Source organism: Urocitellus parryii, chromosome 7, assembly GCF_045843805.1.
Source record: "Urocitellus parryii isolate mUroPar1 chromosome 7, mUroPar1.hap1, whole genome shotgun sequence".
In the NCBI taxonomy this organism is placed as follows: domain Eukaryota; kingdom Metazoa; phylum Chordata; class Mammalia; order Rodentia; family Sciuridae; genus Urocitellus; species Urocitellus parryii.
Window position 1 is genome coordinate 168311208 of NC_135537.1, and position 19178 is coordinate 168330385.

Sequence of the window (19178 nt, forward strand, 5' to 3'; positions counted from 1 at the left end):
TTGTCTTTGGGTGGAAAATGCTCCAGGCCAGCTTTGCAGAGTCCCCAGTATCGATCTCCAGAACCTTTCCTTTGCTTAGGAGCTGTTCTGGGGGCATCTCCCTGGTTCCTTGCCCTTTTTTCCAGCATCCTTCACCCTATGTCCTCCAGATCCTCAGAGTTTTCAGAGCTCACCTCTGAGAAAGCCTCCAAGCCCCTGGGAGGCACACAGATCCCTCTGTCACTCTGGATACCTGGGATTTTATTTTTCTGATACTGAGGATTGAACCCAGGGGTGCTCCATCCCAACTGAACCACACCCCCAGCTATTTTTATTCTTTATTTTGAGACAATCTCACCAAATTACCCAGGCTGTCCTTGAACTTGAGATCTTCCTGCCACAGCCTCCTGAGTCACTGGGATTACAGGAGTGCACCACCATACCTGGTGGACACCTATGATTTTAAGGGCTTTTTGCCCTTATGTCCTGCTGTGTCCAAAGCCACTGTTCTTCACTAACTGGATTGCAAATCCTGAGAGGGTAAGGACGGCCTTAGGGTTTATGGGTGGTTCTAGTGTTGCTTGGAACATGTTGTGTACCTGGCAAGTGCTCCAGGAAGTAAGGTGAATTTGAACCTAGAATCTAGGAGATCAGAGGGAGGGCGCTCACAGTCACAGAGGAGGAATCTGAGCCCTTGAAGAGGACTGTGATAGGACCACTTCCCCTCTCTGGGCTTGTTTCCTCGTCTGTCAAGTGAGGGAAGTTGGCCTGACCCTCGGAGTAGCCCCTGCCAATTAACACGGACCTCTTTCAGACCCTTCATTTGCCATTGGTTAAAACCACTGCAGTCAGTCTGGGACTGAGTTGGCACACATGTGGGTTTTCTGTCGGGAGGAGGAGATGATACTGTCCCTTTGGGATGTGTGGGCTCCTGTGAGGTTTGGGGCCTCGTTGTCCAGTCCTGTCCCTGAGAAGCATTTATAAAAGCAAGCAATGTTTTCTCCCTGATCTGATCCCAGGCCCTTTCTTTACCTCCTGCCGAGAGCCACTTCAGTTATGGTTACCACCGACTGTCCTCACCAGAATGGAATTTCTGAGAACCAAATATCTGGACTTAAAGGAAAGTTTGGGCAGGCCTGGGTCAGGTCCTGGGGCCAGTTTATCAGTTCTGGAAGGTGTTGGAAGGCATCTTAGTCTAACCAGCTATACCAAAATGCCATCGACAGGTGGGTTATAAACAATAGAAATTTATTTCTCATGAGGCTGAGAAGCCAAGACAAGGAGGCAGCAGGTTCAGTGTCTGGGGAAGGCCATTATCTGGACACCTCCTCAGAGACGGCCACTTTCACACTGTAACCTCACCTAGTGGAAGGGATGAGGGTCTCTCCAGGGTCTCTCTGATAAGAGCATTAATCTTATGAGGTGTCTGTCCCCAGGACCTAAGCACCTTCCAGAAACCCTACCCTCAAAATACCATCACCTTGGGGGCTAAGATTTCAACTTGTGAATTTGGGGAAGAACAGAAACATTCAGACCATAGCAGAAAGAAAAAAGCATGCTAACGACAGAGGACTCAAGACAGAGGATCAGATGTGGCAGCCACCTGGTCATCCTTCTGGAAGCTCACCTCTGTCTTTCCAAGAAGCCACAACCTGGTGCTATCCCATGGGTGGATAGAGGGACAGGGTCCTTGCCCCACTGATCCTCCTATCAGGTTGTTTTAGGCACTTAGTGACAGAAGCTGGAGCATTGTGTTTTTAGGAAAATGAATCTGACAGGTGGAACAAGAAGCAGAAAGACAGATGAGCTGGCTGTGATCATTATCTGGACACAAGATTCATTCATTCATGCATGCATTTATTCATTCATTATTTATTAAGCACCGTGGGGTGACAGGTTGGGTTTCAGGTGCTAGTAACACAGTGATGGGCATGACAGAAAGCCCTGGAGCTTATGGACAAGAGAGGAGACACGGACAATCAACAACCACCAACGTGTTGGACAGTGAGTTCTGGCCCTGGAGATGGCAGGGAGCTTGTGGCAGTCTAACTCTCTGGCCAAGAAGACTTAGGGACAAAGGAGAAAGCACAAAATGTAGTGGTCTGAAGACACTGGAGAACGACAGTGTAGAGAAGGAGAGAGTCCCTGGAGGGACCAGATGTAGGGAGTGAAAAATCCTTGCAAGAGAAATGCAAACAAGGTGAGTGGCTTGTGGAACCAGCTTAGTGCCCTGAGCACGCTTCCCAGCTTGAGGACCTCATCAAAAGTGGCAAAACAAAACAAAACAAAAAAACAGAGGCCAGAGTTAACGACTACTGGAAAGGCTAAAAATTTAGAGAGAAAAAATCCTGGAAAGAAAGGGCTGGGCTGTGGCTCAGTGGTTGAGCACCTGCCTAGCATGCATGAGGCACTGGGTTTGATCCAAGCACCACATAAAAAAAACTAAATAAACAAAATAAATGTATTGTGTCCACCTACAACTTAAAAAAGAAAGAAAGAAAAGAGCCATAAAGATTCTTCCTACAAATTCCCCTCAAACTGTAGTGACCCCTAAATTGTGCATATGCAGGGTAAGACTCTAAGCCCAGCAAAACCAGCAGCTGGGGAGCAGAGGGTTCAGGTGCTGCTTAGTGCTAAGGAACAAAGTTTAGAATTCAAGTTCCACCAAGTTAGAGGGGCCTGGCAATCATCTAAGTTTTCTTTTGAAACTCCAGAAGGGCCTCACCTTGTGATTAAATCCAAGGCTAAAAGCCACACCTTGAGACTTAAGGCACAACCAAAACAAACCCAGCCTAGCAAGGCTCCACAGGATCAAGGGCATCCAACAGTAATTTAACTGCTTGCCAGAACAAAACTCAACGTTCTTTATAGGAAGATAGAAAAAAAATATTCAAATTCCCTGTAACATATCATCTGCAGTGTCCAGCATAAAAACATCTATTTTTTATATATATCCATGATGTCCAGTATAAAAAAAAATTACTAGACACATAGGTCTCAGGAAATGACCTATAACCAAGAGAAAAAAAAAAAGTCAATAGATGGCAGACTCACAGGTAGCCCAGATGCTGAAAACAATCAGAAATAAACATTGCAAAGAGAATTATAATAAAGTGATATGACAGTGAGTAACTGTGGTTACTGTAGATTGGAAAATTAGGGAGGGACTCTCTAAAGACGTGACTTTCTTTTACTGAAATGTGAAATACCAGATAGAGGAGTTGGTGCAGAGGCCTTGAGAAGGGAAGAGCCATGCAGGAACAAAGAGGTCAGTGTGGCTCGAGCAAGGAGGAGTGGTGTGATCTGAGATCAGATGGGGTAGGCAGGACCAGAACCCGTCCAACACTGTGGTTCACAGTAAGGAGCTTGAATTTTATCTGAAAGATGATGAATCACATTTGAAAGAATTTAAGCAAGAGGGAGACTTACCTCTTATGCTGTTTATTTTCCTTTTACTATGAGTGGCATTTTCATTTCAAATATTTAAGAACCAGTTGCATTTTTTAAAACTTTCTACACATATCTTTTACTCATTTTCTATTGCTTTGTTAATATTGACCTCATAATTTATTTTGGTAGAAGCTCTTTTTATATTAGGGAAATTTCTTGGCCTCTAATTAGTTGCTTATAGTTTTGTCTTTTGAACTTTGACTTTGCTTGTGGCATGTATCTTGCCATGAAATAATTCTTTTTTTTTGTGGGGGGGGGGACCAGGGATTGAACTCAGGAGCACTCGACCACTGAGCCACATCCCCAGCCCTATTTTGTATTTTATTTAGAAACAGGGTCTCACTGAGTTGCTTAGTACCTTGCCATTGCTGAGGCTGGCTTTGAACTCGCAATCCTCCTGCCTCAGCCTCCCAAGCTGCTGGGATTATAGGCCTGCGCCACAATGCCTGGCCTCTGCCACGAAATAATTCTCATGCTATAGAATTCATCAGTATTTTCTTTATGGCCTTCAGTGCTCCAATATTATTTAATTTTTTTTCTAGAACTGATTTACATCTTTAAAAGATCACTCTGGCTGTTCACGGAGAGTGGACCACAGAGCGATGATAAGGACATCATGGGGCAACAGAAAGAACTTAAGGTTTGGTCTCAGGAGACTGGGGCCAAATTTCATCTCTATCCCTTACCAGTCTTATGTTTGGTTCATCGAATTGCTTCCATGCTTCTAGTCAATTTCTTTACCTCTAACTTAGGATAATAATAATGACAGAAATGAACATTTACAGTACTCTTACTATGTACCAGACCTTCTCCCAAACACTCTACATGCGTTATCTCTTATCTCACTTGATCTCGCTAAGCATCATTTGATGAGGAGACTGAGTCACAAAGAGGTTAAGCCCTTGCCCAAGTCATCCACTAAGTGACAGAGCGCATTTGAACACTAGCAGTGTGAATCGTTTTTGTTTTTGGTACAGGGGTTGAACCCAGGATGCTTAACCACTGTGCCACATCCCCAGTCCCTTTTTTAATATCTTACTTAGAGACCAGGTCTTGCTGAGTTGCTTTAGGGCCTTGCTAAATTACTGAGGCTGACTCTGAACTGGTGATCCTCCTGCCTCAGCCTCCCTGAGCCGGTGGGATTACAGGTGGGCCACCATGCCTGGCGTGATTCATGTTTTTAAAGTGTGAAAAATATCCTGAGGAACTAGTAACTAGGGTATGAAAAAATTCTGTGGAGACTGAGTGGGCAATGTCCTTAAGTGGCAGCCTGGTCACAGGAGGAAGGTGGTGTGAAACGTGGACCTCAGAGACATCTGGGTTTGCGCTTTGGCTGGGTCACGTGTGAGCAGGTCACTTCATGTCCCTGAGCCTCAGCTGTCCTGTCTGGTTGACTTCTCTCTTCTTCTCCCTCTCTTTCTCTTTCTTCTTTCCTGAGACATAATCTATGCATAAAATTCACCCATTTAAAATGTATGATTCATTGGGTGTTAGTACATCCACTGAGTTGTACAACTATCACAATCTCATTTCACCTCCAAAAGAAACACCATATTCTTTAGTCCCCTTCCTTTCCTGTACTCAAACCACAGCCCCAGACTCTAATGCTGATCTGCTCCTTGTCTCCATCCACTCAAGCCTCATTTCTTAGTCTACAGAGAGGGGGTACTGCGGGTGATTGGATCTCCCCAGGGCCTTCCCCAGGGTCTGCTCAGCAAGGAGGCAGGTGAGACGATGCCAACGGAGCAAGCCAGAGGGCTGGATCACGCTGTCTAAAAAATCAGACATGAGATGGTTGGGAACCACAGAGGATGAGTGATTAGGGAAGATTCTAGAAAGAGGAAAGGATGGAACCCGTGAAGCTGAAGGACAAGGGAAAGAATGTGACAAAGTACTCTTAGGTTAAAGAAGAACTTTGGCAGAAAAAAACATGATTTGGGGCGGGGGGGGGGGGCGTACTGGGAATCAAACCCAGGGGTGCTTTATGACTGAGCCACATCCCCAGCCCTTTTTATTTTAATTTTTTGGTAGTTGTAGATGGACAGTATGCCTTTATTTTATTTGTTTATTCTCATGTGATACTGAGGATCGAACCCAGTGTCTCACTGTGCTAGGCAAGGGCTCTGCCACCGAGCTACAGCCTTATTTCCATTTTTTATTTTGAGACACTTTAACACTAAGTTGTTATTTTTAACAACTTTAACACTAAGTTGCCAAGGCTGTCCTCAAACTTGTGATCTTCCTGCTTCAGCTCTCAAGTGGCTAGGATCACAGGCTTATGCCACTGTGCTCGGAGGAAACCCATGATATGCAATGGAGACTGAGACTAAGGCTACAATGTGGTGTGTTATGTAAACTCCTCTACCACTCCTCATAACATCTTCAGAAAAGTATAGTAGACCTTTTTCTTCCCAGGGACAGGTTCCAAACCTAAAACCTCAGATAATACTGAACTCTACATACTGATTTTTTTTCCTATATGTTCATATCTATGATAAGTTAAATTATAGTAAGAGATCAACAATGACTTGTAAGAAGGTGGAACAGGTATAACAATATACTGTAATGAAACTTATTTAAAATTTATGAGCCAGGTACAGTGGTGCACACCTGTAATCCCAGCGACTCAGGAGGCTGAGGCAGGAGGATCACAAGTTCAAAGCCACCCTCAGCAATTTAGTGAGGCCCTAAAAAATTTAGCAATACCCCATCTCAAATAAAAAATGACTGTGAATGAAGCTTGGTAGCACAGTGCCTCTGGGTTTAATTCCTGGTACCCAAAACCAAAACACTTACGAATTGTTTATTTCTAGAGTTTTCCTCTTAATATTTTAGGATTACAGTTATCTATGGGTGACAGAGACTGAGGAAAGGGAAACCATGACGACTACTACTGACAGGGAGGACTACTGTCAACAGTACCAGGCCTTCTGTATACAGTTTGCTTTTGGGGTGGGATAAAGGACTGTCCTGCCTCCAGCTGAGCATGGGGCTAGGAAAGAGGTGGGCCCTGCCTCCTCTGGGCACAGGGGCACAATAGTGCCCCTTATCCCCGCCTGGAAGGGTTGATAGGACTGAGTGATTTCACACACACGAGAAGGGCTGGGCACGTGTCAGTGTCTGTGGGCCGTGGGAGTCACCAAAGAGTGACCCCATGATGGTTTCATTTCCTGCCTTCCTTCTAGAGTCTGATGTCTTCCTCATCTTCAGCCATGGACTGCAGGGCTGCCTGGAGTCCCAGGGTGCACAGGTCCGAGTCACCCCAGCCTGCAATGCCAGTCTCCCTGCTCAGCGCTGGAAGTGGGTCTCTCGGAACCGGCTCTTCAACCTGGGCACCATGCAGTGCCTGGGCACAGGCTGGCCGGGCACCAACACCACAACCTCCCTGGGCATGTACGAGTGTGACCGCGAGGCCCTGAGTCTTCGCTGGCACTGTCGTACACTGGGTGACCAGCTGTCCCTCTTCCTGGGGGGCCGCGCTGGCAATGCATCCAAGCCTGGCACTCTTGAACGAGGCGACCAGACCCGCAGTGGCCAGTGGCGCATCTACGGCAGTGATGAGGATCTATGTGCTCGGCCCTACTATGGTGAGGGGCTGCTTGCAGGTGGGGCAGTGGGTCCCTGGCTGGCTCCTGGGCTGATTTAACAGCAGAGGGAGTCAGGGGGACTGGAGGAAGGGAAGGGCCAACTCCAAGGCAAGAAGGTCTTTGGCTTCTGTGGACCTTGGCAGTTACATCTTTTATTATAATGGGAAGCGTATTGAATAATTAAGAAAATTAACTTCAAAGCCTTTAATTTACTTTTTTTAAATTTCAAAATTATTATGTGCTTATAAAGACCTCAAACACTACAAAAATGAAGAGCCTAAAATTAAAATTAAATTCCCTTCTCCCTGGCCCACTCTAGGGGAGACCCTGTAGTAACCCTGCACAGGTTTTGCAGGTGGTGAACAGGACTGGAGTCACCTGGTGGGGGGCTCTTATGGTCTGTGGCCCTATCCTTGGTATTCTTTCCTGGAAACTCCTCTGAGTGCCAAGACAGAGCTTTTAGGAGAAGCACGGACTCCCTTGGCTGGAGAGCTAAGCGGAGATGCCACTGAGCTCAGCCTTCTGTGGGTGACTCAGAGGCCCCTCATTCAGCTGGCTTTTGAACAGGCACTAGGGGGCCTGGGGAAGCTCCTTCCTCACCCTACGGGACGCACAGTGGACTTCTCCCAGGCTCCTGGGCTGACTTAACAGCAGAGGGAGCCTTAAAGTCACTGTCTGGTGCAGTTGTCCCCTCCCACTCTCTGCTGACCCCTGTCCACTCCCAGCTCTGGGAGTTACAAAGGGCTTTCCTTCAGGAATGGGGGGCAGCCTGTGGGGTCTAGATGCCAAGGGCCTGGTTTTCCTCCCCCGCAGAGGTCTACACCATCCAGGGGAACTCCCACGGGAAGCCGTGCACCATCCCCTTCAAATATGACAACCAGTGGTTCCACAGCTGCACCAGCACGGGTCGCGAGGATGGGCACTTGTGGTGCGCAACCACCCAGGACTACGGCAAAGACGAGCGCTGGGGCTTCTGCCCCATCAAGAGTGAGAGCAGGGCTAGGTGGGGAGGCGCTGGAAGGGAGGCTGGTGATGAGGGGCCCTGGAACTTCTGTGAGGTAGGGCTCCCTCCGGGGCAGAGCACCTGTATGGGGGTGGTAGTGAGGTTCCTGCAGTGCCCAAGGGACTTCCTGTGGGGCTGAAGGGGAGGGCTGGGAGGGACCATTGCCCGTCTGCTGATGGCAGGTAATGACTGTGAGACCTTCTGGGACAAGGACCAGCTGACCGACAGCTGCTACCAGTTCAACTTCCAGTCCACTCTGTCCTGGAGAGAAGCCTGGGCCAGCTGCGAGCAGCAGGGGGCAGATCTGCTGAGCATCACAGAGATCCACGAGCAGACCTACATTAATGGTGAGGCCGTGGGCAGCCCCCTGGGGCTGGGCTGGGGTCTGACCCACCCAGGGATGGGGAGAGGGTGCCAGCAGCCTGAGACCTGCTCCCCTGTGAAGGGCCCTGTGCCCTTTCTGCTTGTGTGGGGGTAAGGATGCTGTTTGTGGAGACAGGGCAAGTGGAGGGATGTGGAGGACTGGAGGTGGGGTTCCCCTTTCTCAGTGCCTCTCCTATTCCCAGGGCTCCTCACTGGTTATAGCTCCACGCTGTGGATTGGCCTTAATGATCTGGACACCAGCGGGGGCTGGCAGTGGTCGGACAACTCGCCCCTCAAGTACCTCAACTGGGAGAGTGGTGAGGCGTGGGGTTGGGGGCACAGGGACACCACAGGCACTTGGCTTCCTTTTATACTATTCCAGGCAAGCAGTGGGGGGAGAAGAAGCACAGGTTTTACCCCCTCCTGGACCAGGCCTCACTGGTCCTTGATGTGCCTTGGTGTGAATTAGGAGTGGATGCCTCTACCTCAGATGGTCCAGCTCTGCCCCAGGTCCTAGGGCTTGGTGGATGGATCAGATTTTGGCCTCACTCACGGCTGCCCAGTGCACCCGTGGCCTAACCAGGGATGCCAGGGCTGGGGCTGTTATGCTTTGCTGGGTGGGGGTTCAGGATGATGTGGGCCCAGGTTAAAAAGCATGAGGACCCTGTGGTGGAACCAGAGTCGGGGACTGAACTTCTCCAGCTGGCTCAGGCTTCCCAGGGAGTGAAGAAAAGCAGAAAGCTCTAAGGAAGGTTCCAGGGGCCACGGTGTGAGCTTCTCCCTCCTGGGGTGCTGGCACCCTGCCCGCCCCACAGATCAGCCAGACAACCCAAGTGAGGAAAACTGTGGGGTGATCCGCACCGAGTCCTCGGGTGGCTGGCAGAACCGCGACTGCAGCATCGCGTTGCCCTATGTGTGCAAGAAGAAGCCCAACGCCACGGCCGAGCCCACCCCGCCAGGTGAGCCACAGGGCCTTGGCCCAGCTGGCCCCGCCTCTCCTCTCGCTCTTCCTCCCAGTTGTCCTTCGGTTGTTCGGCTAAAGTCTGAACAAACTGGGATGTGCCATGAATTCATTTGGGGAACATTGGATGGGAACTGTGTTAAGTGCTGAAAGAGAGGGCCCTGTTGGAGTCCACAGTCTGCTGAAGGTGACAGACATCTTTACACCCTGTTACAATATTCTGAGTTATGAGCTTTTATAGAAAGATGCATAAGAAGTGCTGGAGAAGAAGCTAATTAAGGTTCTGGGATTTAAGGTTTTGTGGAAGTGACATTTGAATGTAAGTTTAAAAGGCCATACAAGATTGAGAGAAGGGCATTTCTGACAGAGGGAACCACCTGTGCAAAGGTATGGCAGCCCGGACGCACACCTGGCGGCTCTAAGGCATGGGGAGTCGCGCAGTTTGGTTGGGGGAGTAGACTTTTCTTAGAGTGTGGTCCTCAGACCAGCAGCGTAGTAGCATCACCTGGGAGCTGTTTAGAAATGCAGACCGAAGGCCCTGCACCTGGTTACCTGAATCAGAGGCAGGCATGGTGGTTCATGCCTGTAATCCCAGCCACTCTGGAGGCTGAGTCAGGAGGATCACAAAGCAACTTAGCAAGGCCCTCAGCAACTAACTTAGAGAGAACGTGTCTTAAAATAAAAAATAAAAAGGCCTGTGAATGTCTAAAGCATCCTTGGGGTCAATCCTAATACCCCCCCCAAAAAAAAAATTGAATCTGAACCTGAACTTAATAAGATCCTAGGTGACTCATGTGCAGGTGTGGTTAGGTAGCAGTAGCTTATGGGCACAACAATGAGAAGTTTAGAAAGGCAGGTTGCAGCCAGTCCTTGAAGGGGCTTGGCTGCTGCTGCTGGGCAAAGTCTGGGTGGGGCCAGGTGGGCTGTGGGCAGCTTTTGCAGGGTTTTAAGCCAGGGAGAATCTTCTAGCTCACATTTGTGATTCACTGAGATAGCTCCAGGGGCCTGATGGGGGAGTTTGGGGTGACAGGCAGTGCCTGCTTTGGGGACTCTGCCCCTTAGCAGTGTGTGGCCTGGACAAGCAGCCTTGTCTCTGAGAGGCAGAGTCCCCACATGCAAATTGAGAAGGAATGCACCCCCATGAATAAGACACCAAGGAGCATTTCTGTAGGTACTGGTGGGTTTATTATGTAGGCTGAAGGGGCTACTGCCCCTGTCCAGCTAGCCGTGGGGTTGATAAGGGGGGGATTTTCACGAGGAACATGGCAAAACTAGAAAAAAAGAAAGAAATTCACAAACCCATAGAAAACAAAAAGCCAAACTTCTGCTCTGGACCATGAAAGTCTTTTCAAAGATGAATTCAGGACTATCAGTCATGCCTTGCCCAGAGGGTCAGGAGGAGCAGCATCTAGGGTGCCCACCTCTTTATTTTCTCCTTAATATTTTTTTTTTAGTTAAGGACCTTTATTTTATTCATTTGTTTGTATGTGGTGCTGAGATTGAACCCAGTGCCTCACACAGGTGAAGCAAGCACTCTACCACTGAGCCACAACCCCAGCCTGGGTGTGCCCACCTCTTGCTGGAGGAAACCTGAGTCAGACACCAACCCCAGGTCTTCCCAGATGCAGGCTCTGTCCCCTGGGTCTTTCCTACATGGCCTCAAAGGCGAGTCCTCCTCCAGCCTGCAGATGTCGGTGGTCTCAGATTTTCCCCCTCACCCCAGCTCTCTGAACAAGGCATACTTCTAAGTAGTTGTTCGAGTGGGTTCTGCTTTCCGTGCCCCGAAAGCGTCCATAAGGCCCCAGCAACCTCTTTTCCTGAGTTCCCTTCCTGCCTCTCTGAGGTTCCCTCTGGTCTGATCAGCCACTGAAAATCAGTTCTGTCTAGGGCCGCAGCCTCGGGTCTTAACTCATTGACTAACAAGAGATGAATGACAGCTCCTGAGCCAAGGAGCGAGCCCGCTCCAGCTCTCGGCCCACCCACTTTGCCCAGTCTCCAGCAAAAGGTATGGCTGGAGCCGGGGGCGGTCGGCGGGGATGGAGCTAGTCCCAGAATCCCAGTCTAGGGCCATACTTCCAGTGGGCACACGCCTTCCCGCCTGGTCAGGCGGAATCCTGCCTGAGCCTGACATTGTGGGTGGTTTGGTGAAGTTCCTTTTTCTTCTGCCAAGACCCAAGTGAGGGCTTGTTGGCCTTAGTTGCCCTCGGACCCCAATCCCTAGAGGGCTACTCGGAATCTACCAAAGTCGGGGCAAAAGAGGGTCTTGGGGTACAGGGAGAGGAGTTCGGGTGTGGGAGGGGCCGGGGGAATCCTGATCAGGAGATGCAGCCAATTTGCAGTGACTATGCACTCACCCACCAGACCTTGGACTGCTGGTGGGCAGGACTGGGTCCCGCTGATCTCGAGATCAGGAAGGGTCCTTGTTCCTGGGTGTTGAAAGTAAATACCCTAGAAATGTTGAGGAAAATGTAGAAAGCAAGTTTGATTTAATAAAGGAACAGAGTCAGACTTCTCCAAAGAAAAGGGGCCTCAGAATTGTGTAAGGGTTGTGTCTTGCTCTTTTATAGACCCCAGAACCCCTTTCTTTAATTATTGTCTCTCCTTCTTTCCCATGGAGGTTAATTGTTAGCAACCCAGAGTGCCCAGGAGCAAGACTGGGGAGGTTAACAACCTGTTGTTCTCTCTTTGATACTAGTCTCATCCTTTCTCTTACCTACTCAGACTGCTCGACATTTGCCCTTGCCTCATTTTGTGGAGGAACCTGATGTATCCTGTCACTTAGGCCATGTGTGCTGTAGGTGGATTGCTTTTTGGCAAAGCATCTGTGGGGGGAGGGGTCAGCACAGTGGGTCCATTTTATAGAATTATTCTCTTAACCTCATATTCCCACCGGTCTCATCTGTCCCCTTACACCACTACTGACTCAAGGCTCTTTCTCTACTGTCTTCCTCCAAGACTGCCTAGGCCAACACAGAGCTGCACTCAATGAATGTTATTTGTGAGAATAATGGCAGTTCCATTTATTAAGCAAAATGGTCACAAGCTAAATTCGACTCTCAGCAGAAAACCTCATTTACAGAGGAGGGGACTGAGGCTCAAGGGGCTGGTTTGTCTTGACCGCATGCCCATCTCTTGCTGAGAGCCACAGCCAGAGGCGCTATACAGTCCTGGGTGGGGTCTGCACCAACACTTTGATCTCCACCCTGGGTATCCAGCAGCCTCGGAGGGTTTTGTCTTCAGCATCTCCAAGCCTGTTCTGGGCGTGGAAAGCAGATCTGAGATGGGTTTGGGAAGGAAGCCACTTGGAGGCTCTTCCTGGGTTGATACCCAGTGGTGTTGGTACCCAGACTGGGTGGCTGGGTCTCTGAGCAGTGGCCTTGTGGGTCTCCGCAGACAGGTGGGCCAATGTGAAGGTGGAATGTGAGCCCAGCTGGCAGCCCTTCCAGGGCCACTGCTACCGTCTGCAGGCTGAGAAGCGCAGCTGGCAGGAATCCAAGAAGGCATGTCTGCGGGGTGGCGGCGACCTGCTCAGCATCCACAGCATGGCTGAGCTCGAGTTCATCACCAAGCAGATCAAGCAAGGTGAGGGAGGGGTTGCCCGGCCACATGCCCAGGGTAGAGGGCAGGGCCTCTGCGCTATCCATCCTGTCCTGTCTCTGATGGTGGCTGAGGCTGGTCTCTCAGTGTCCTCTCTCCTCTCCTCTCCTCTCCTCTCCTGCTGCACCCCCAGAGGTGGAGGAGCTGTGGATCGGCCTCAACGATTTGAAACTACAGATGAATTTTGAGTGGTCCGACGGGAGCCTTGTGAGCTTCACCCACTGGCACCCTTTTGAGCCCAACAACTTCCGGGACAGTCTGGAGGACTGTGTTACCATCTGGGGGCCGGTGAGATCCTCCTTCCCCATCACAGGGCCACAGAATCCACCCTGGGGGTACCCCAGTTTGCTGGGTTTCTGTTCTCGAGACTAAAAGGCTCAGGGGTCACTCCAGTTAAACTGGGCTAACTGGGCTGCACGAAATAACCACACAAGAGACACAAGTACCTTTTCTTTGGGGTTACTGTGACGGCTCCTCTGACCTTAAGGGTCTGCAGAAAGAGAGAGAGAGAGCACGCGCTGACCCCTTTTATTGAGGAGAAGCTATTCAAATGAGGCAAGGGGTCAGGTTTCAGGGGGCTGAGTCTATCTTCATGATGTCCACTGTCAGCAGGTTGACTGACACCTGGGTAGGCCACACCCAAGGGCACAGTAAGAGAAGGAGACACACAAGGCACTTCCATGGGAGATTCTATCCTAAACAGGGCAAGGGGTTAAATATAACCCCTTGTAATATAACCCCTGTAATAACAAAGGAACAGGTGAGCATAGCTTCACCCACGGGGCTGTAGCAAGACACACCCATGCACGAGACACCGACCCTCCCACCCAAGAAGGGTGGGGAAAGCTCTGCCACATTTCTGCAACTGAGCGCCTCAGCAGCCAGCCGGGGAGTGTGACTCAGTCACGGGTAAGGTTGGTCTCCCACACCAGCTGAAGGACATCCTACTCTCCTTCCAAATGAGACACTGCCAGGGTTTGAATTCCACCTCCATCCCCTGCTAGCCATGTCACCTAGGGCAAGTTACTCGCTGGTCCTTTGGAGGATTAAAGGAGTTAATTCTCCTGTAGCCTTAGGCACTGTTGCCTGGCCCACACTTGGTCTCCTGCCAGCTGTTCCTCCCCACCAGCAGGTGGCATCAGAACCCACATGATGTGAAGGCTTCACAAGCAGGGCTGCTATCTGCCAACCCTTGACCCCAGGGATCGGTCCTATCCAGCCCAGGGTCCTGTCTTCTCAAGAAATTATGGGGTTGTGACTGTCTGCTGTGGTTTTGACTTAGACAGGGTGTGCCTAGGTGAAGGAATTGATGTAAAGTATCAAGCAGAGACCCTTTAAAAGGGAACAAAGCCACAGGGACAGGTTACCCATCCCTGGGACTGACAGGACACTCTGTTTCAGATACTGCTAACAGTGCCAGGGACTGCAACAGCAGAGCCATTGTCCTTGGGGGATGCTGTTTGAAAATTTAAAAACAGTTATTTATTGAGTGTCTCCTTTGTGCCGGGCATTATCTGGATGCTAGGACACACAGTCACTTGTGCCCTTGGGATGGGGCTTAACAGCAGACATGCTGCTGCCTGAGAGGCTGTGGGAACCGGGCAGGGCTCAGACATTTGTAGAGGCTTCTTCAGCTTCCCCAGCTGAGGCTTGGTTCTGGACACATGGCCCCTGATCTGCCTGGTTCTCCAGCAGTCACTCCCTCAGCAGCGGGGTCACTTTTCAGGATTTCCATTACTTGAGGTCATCCATAGTCCAAAAAGAAGTGGAAAATTTCAAACTACTTCATGAACTTTGAATAACGTTCATTACAGTGTGTTTTATAATTGTTCCACTCTTGGTTGTTGCTGATAGTCTCTTTCTGTGACTATTTCGTAGGTTAAACTTTATCATAGGTATAAAAACAGAGGATATATAGCATCCACTGGGAAGGTCTTGGAGCTATCCCTGGGGATAAGGGGGACTACTGTATACCTTGGGAGTCCTGTCTACCTTGCTGTTAGTTGCTCTAACAATCTTAGCCAGCTTGTTATCAGTGTTTATAAAATGAGGCATAAATAATTTCACAGAACACCAATTCCCATTTAGACAGTGCTTGGTCAAGTCTCAGGGCATTTTCTCACGAACTGTGCTCCCCTGTACTCTAGAGGCCTGGTGAGCCAACTCTGCCCTCTGCATGGAAAGGCCTGAGACACAGAGAAGTCAGGCCAACTGCTGAGAATCACGCAAGTCAGAGGCAGAGCCACTTCTAGAAACCAGGTTTCCAGAAGGTTTAGGGAGACTTAGGGGGAGGGGACTGAAATTCTCTCTCACTGTGTGTCCCCAGGAAGGTCGCTGGAATGACAGTCCCTGTAACCAGTCCTTGCCATCCATCTGCAAGAAGGCAGGTCAGCTGAGCCAGGGGGCTGCTGAGGAGGATCATGGCTGCCGGAAGGTGAGGGTGTTTCTGGAGCTGCCCTGGGTGGGGCCAGCCAGCCAGAGGGGCTCCCAGGAGAGGCAGGGTGGCGGGAGTCCTGCAGCCTCACCCAGCACCCCGCCTCCTTGGTGTCCCTTTCCTGGGCCTCCTCCTGAAAGAGCTGGATGGGGTGAGATAGGGTAGAGCGGCGAGGAGGAAGCAGAAGTCCCCAGCCCCAGCCCTGAGCCCCTCTCCTTGGGGAAGCCACTTCCTAGGGCAGCAGAGAACAAAGAAGTGGGGGTGGGTGACCCCCCAAGCCTGGCCCAGTCATGGTGGGCAGAGGTTCTGTGGCCCAGGCCTCCTCCCCCTCTGCCTCACTGGCACAGGCCTCTGTCTGGCACAGCGAGTGCCTCTCTGTCTCCTCTGGGGGAGTGGGATGTGCCTTTCCCTCCTGTGCTCCCAGCCCTATTGGGCTTCCAGAAGTTCAGAGAGGGAAGGAGAGGATTAAGGAATAAAAGGCGAGTGAGGGACAGGGCAGTGAGCTGGCCAAAGAGGGAGAGTGAGTCACCACCCCTTTCTCTCCTCCAGGCCTCCCAGCTCCCCCACCCCTATCCCCCCAACCTGGCAGGGGCTCTGGGTTATAAAGGATACTTTGTGGCCTTTCGCTCCTCCCAGCAGCCCCTCCCTGCTGGTCTGGCTCCTGTTTTCCTTTGGGTTAAGCCCCTTACTACAGTCCCCCCTACCCAATCCAGACCCTCCCCCAGGAGAGGAGCAGGAAATGCCAGTGGGCATGATCAGTTGGGGAGAAAGGAGAGAGCAGACAGGGGCTAGCGGAGGAGCTTGGGGTCAGTGTGCTCAGCGTGGGGACAGGGGCTTTGTCCTGGGTTGGGTGGAGTGGAGGTAGGGGATGGTGAGGAATTGCTAACCGCCTGGCACCAAGGCCCGCCTGGTATGTGTGTGGAGGGTGCTGAGTGGCTGTGATTAACACTCAGCCTGGCCAGGGGACTTTGTATCCCCTCTGATGGACACTTAGACATACCACACCTGCTTCTCTTCTGCCTTGGCTCTGCTGGTCTCTAAGGGTCTCCTCCTGCCAGGCGCTTCCTCCCCATCTGTAGGCCCTGACGACTGCTCAACCTTCTCTGCAAGCTGGTGTCTCTCCCCAGATTTTCTTCTCTGGTTTCCCAGCCAATCAGCAGTTTACTCCTGCACCCCCCACCCCCACCCCGTGCCTCTTGGTTTAGATGCCTCTCATCTCTCTGAGCCAGGCCGTGGGTCGGGTCCGTCAGCCACACGGGGACCTTGCTTCTAGCCTGGTCTGACAGTTGTGAGTAGTGGTGGGAGAGGGGAGAGTGACCAGGTGCAAAACACAGCATGGCCACGGGGGTCAAATCTGTCACCTCTATCCTGTGCACATCCAGCAATGCCCCTGATGGCATCCCCTGCCCCAGGATTTTTTGGCAAAGATGGAACATCATTCTCTCCAAAGACGCCCCTCTTCTGTCCTCTCTCTTGAGCCAGGGTTGGACATGGCACAGCCCATCCTGCTACTGGCTGGGAGAGGACCAAGTGACCTACAGTGAGGCCCGGCGCCTGTGCACTGACCATGGCTCTCAGCTGGTCACCATCACTAACAGGTACAGGAGGGGTCAAGACCCACTCTTGCCCATGACCTGTGTAATGTAGCCCCTCCCACAAACGGAGTAGTGTCCTGCCACCATGCCCAGAGGGACTTGGAGTCCTTTGAGACTCAATGGGCTCCTAGTTCTTTTTGAAATCTTATCACAAGAAAGAGTCATTTGTTAGGCAACCTCAGCGTGGGCAGGGCAGGGGCAGGCACAAGCGTGGGCAGGATGCCCAAGGAAGACAGACCTTGGCTGTGTCTGATTTTCTCTCCTTCCTTCTCAGCAAGGCAAGGGGTGTGGATGGTAGAAGAGGGAACTGGGTTACTCCGCGAGCCCCCAGGTTTCTCACTTCCCTGAGCAAGTTACTGGCCAGGCACATCCCCCCGAGCTCCTAGAGCAGGGAGACTGGCCTGTGGCCAGGGAGTGGGGATAGACTCCCTGCCATGACCAGGCTGCCTCCCAAAGGTTCGAGCAGGCCTTCGTCAGCAGCCTCATCTACAACTGGGAGGGCGAGTACTTCTGGACAGCCCTGCAGGACCTCAACAGCACCGGCTCCTTCCGCTGGCTCAGTGGGGACGAAGTCATGTACACCCACTGGAACAGGGACCAGCCTGGTGAGCCCCACCCCATAGTACTGACAGCCTCCTTCTTTGACTGGCCTTGGGGGAGCTGGGAGGCCGTGGTGGGCCTGCCCTGCTAGGTCTGTGCTCCAGGGCTTCCCAGGGTAGTGACCATTTGTCCAATGTGGCCTGTTGGTCAGGCAGGCCCTGGAGGCAATCTGTTTACTGGCTGTGCATCCTCTGAGTCCCAGTGTCCTCACCTGTCAAATGGGATGCCTTCCTCATAAGAGTCTGCATGAGCCTTAAATATATGTAAAGTGCTAACACATGGAAAGGGACGATATATGTAAAATGCACAGAATAGTGAGCACAATACAGTGCACTGCATAGACATTAGCATCATTACCATTTCACATTAGATTTTTTTGGAGGGGGCGCATACTGGGGACTGAACTTAGGGGCACTCAACCACTGAGCCACATCCCCAGCCCAATTTTGTATTTTATTAGAGACAGGGTCTCACTGAGTTCCTTAGCGCCTCACCATTGCGAAGGCTGGCTTTGAACTCTCCATCCTCCTGTCTCAGCTTCCCGAGCTGCTGGGATTACAGGTGTGGGCCACTGCACATGGCTCACATTAGCTTTTTGAACCCTTTCCATAACCTAATGAGGTAGATAATGAGAGAGGCTCAGAAAGGTTAAACAACATACCCAAGATCTCACAGTAAATAAACAAAGAACTAGGACTCTGCCTCATTCCTTCCTCCCACCTGGGCTCGGACTCTACACAGCTTGTCTTTGCAGAGATGGCCAAGCATGCTCCCAGTCGGGACTGCAGGGGTACCCTGCAAGAAAGTGAGTCCTCCTCAGTCTGTGGTTCTCCTCTCTCCCTTCATCAGGGTATAGCCGTGGGGGCTGCGTGGCCTTGGCCACGGGCAGCGCCATGGGACTATGGGAGGTGAAGAACTGCACTACGTTCCGGGCTCGCTACATCTGCCGACAGAGCCTGGGCACACCAGTGACACCAGAGCTGCCAGGGCCAGACCCCACACCCAGCCTTACTGGCTCCTGTCCTCAGGGTTGGGCCTCGGACCCCAAACTCCGGTACTGCTACAAGGTAGGGCCGCTTGTTGGCACGGTGGGGTATAGAAAAAAGCAAAGGGGCAGCTTACGTGGGGAGCCTGAGGGAGCAGCCACCATCCAGAGATACCATACTGCAGAGAGCAGTAATTTCTGATGAAACTCTCACCAGTGGAATCTGAGGCCTGGCAAATAGTAGATGTTCAGTAAACATTTGAGGAATTGAAGGAACCGTAGAGATCATCAATGTCAGAGGTTCCCACATGTGGGAACAGAATGTATTTCAGAATTACCTGGAGAACCTGAGAAAAATCTAACCTCGCATGCGTGGGCTTGAGTTTGAGCCCTAGCACTACAAAACAATAAAATAAAAATCCAGGCTGTCGCCATGGAGATTTGGATTGAGTAGGTCTGGCTGGGGCATGGTAATATGCCAAGTTTGGGAGCCACTGATGGAGTCCAAGGTCTTTTATTACATGCAGAAACAGAAGTCCAGAGAGAGGAAGGGACTTGCCTACAGCAAGCTGTGGATCTGCTGGGATTAGAGTCCAGGTCATCCCACTGGTCAGGGGACAGGGC

At 51.1% G+C, this 19178-nt stretch overlaps 1 protein-coding gene across 2 annotated transcripts in view; it reads left to right on the plus strand.

Moving 5' to 3' along the window:
• Window positions 1-19178, plus strand: part of Mrc2 (mannose receptor C-type 2) — a 55452-nt gene that overhangs the window by 23270 nt on the left and 13004 nt on the right. For both annotated transcript variants that reach the window (XM_026402296.2, XM_026402297.2), the window contains exons 2-12: window positions 6615-7016; window positions 7830-8003; window positions 8202-8366; window positions 8586-8699; window positions 9198-9341; window positions 12737-12925; window positions 13074-13228; window positions 15267-15374; window positions 16857-16972; window positions 17426-17574; window positions 18419-18636. In XM_026402296.2, the coding sequence (XP_026258081.1) occupies window positions 6615-7016; window positions 7830-8003; window positions 8202-8366; window positions 8586-8699; window positions 9198-9341; window positions 12737-12925; window positions 13074-13228; window positions 15267-15374; window positions 16857-16972; window positions 17426-17574; window positions 18419-18636 (1934 nt within the window). The remainder of the gene's footprint in view (window positions 1-6614; window positions 7017-7829; window positions 8004-8201; window positions 8367-8585; window positions 8700-9197; window positions 9342-12736; window positions 12926-13073; window positions 13229-15266; window positions 15375-16856; window positions 16973-17425; window positions 17575-18418; window positions 18637-19178) is intronic.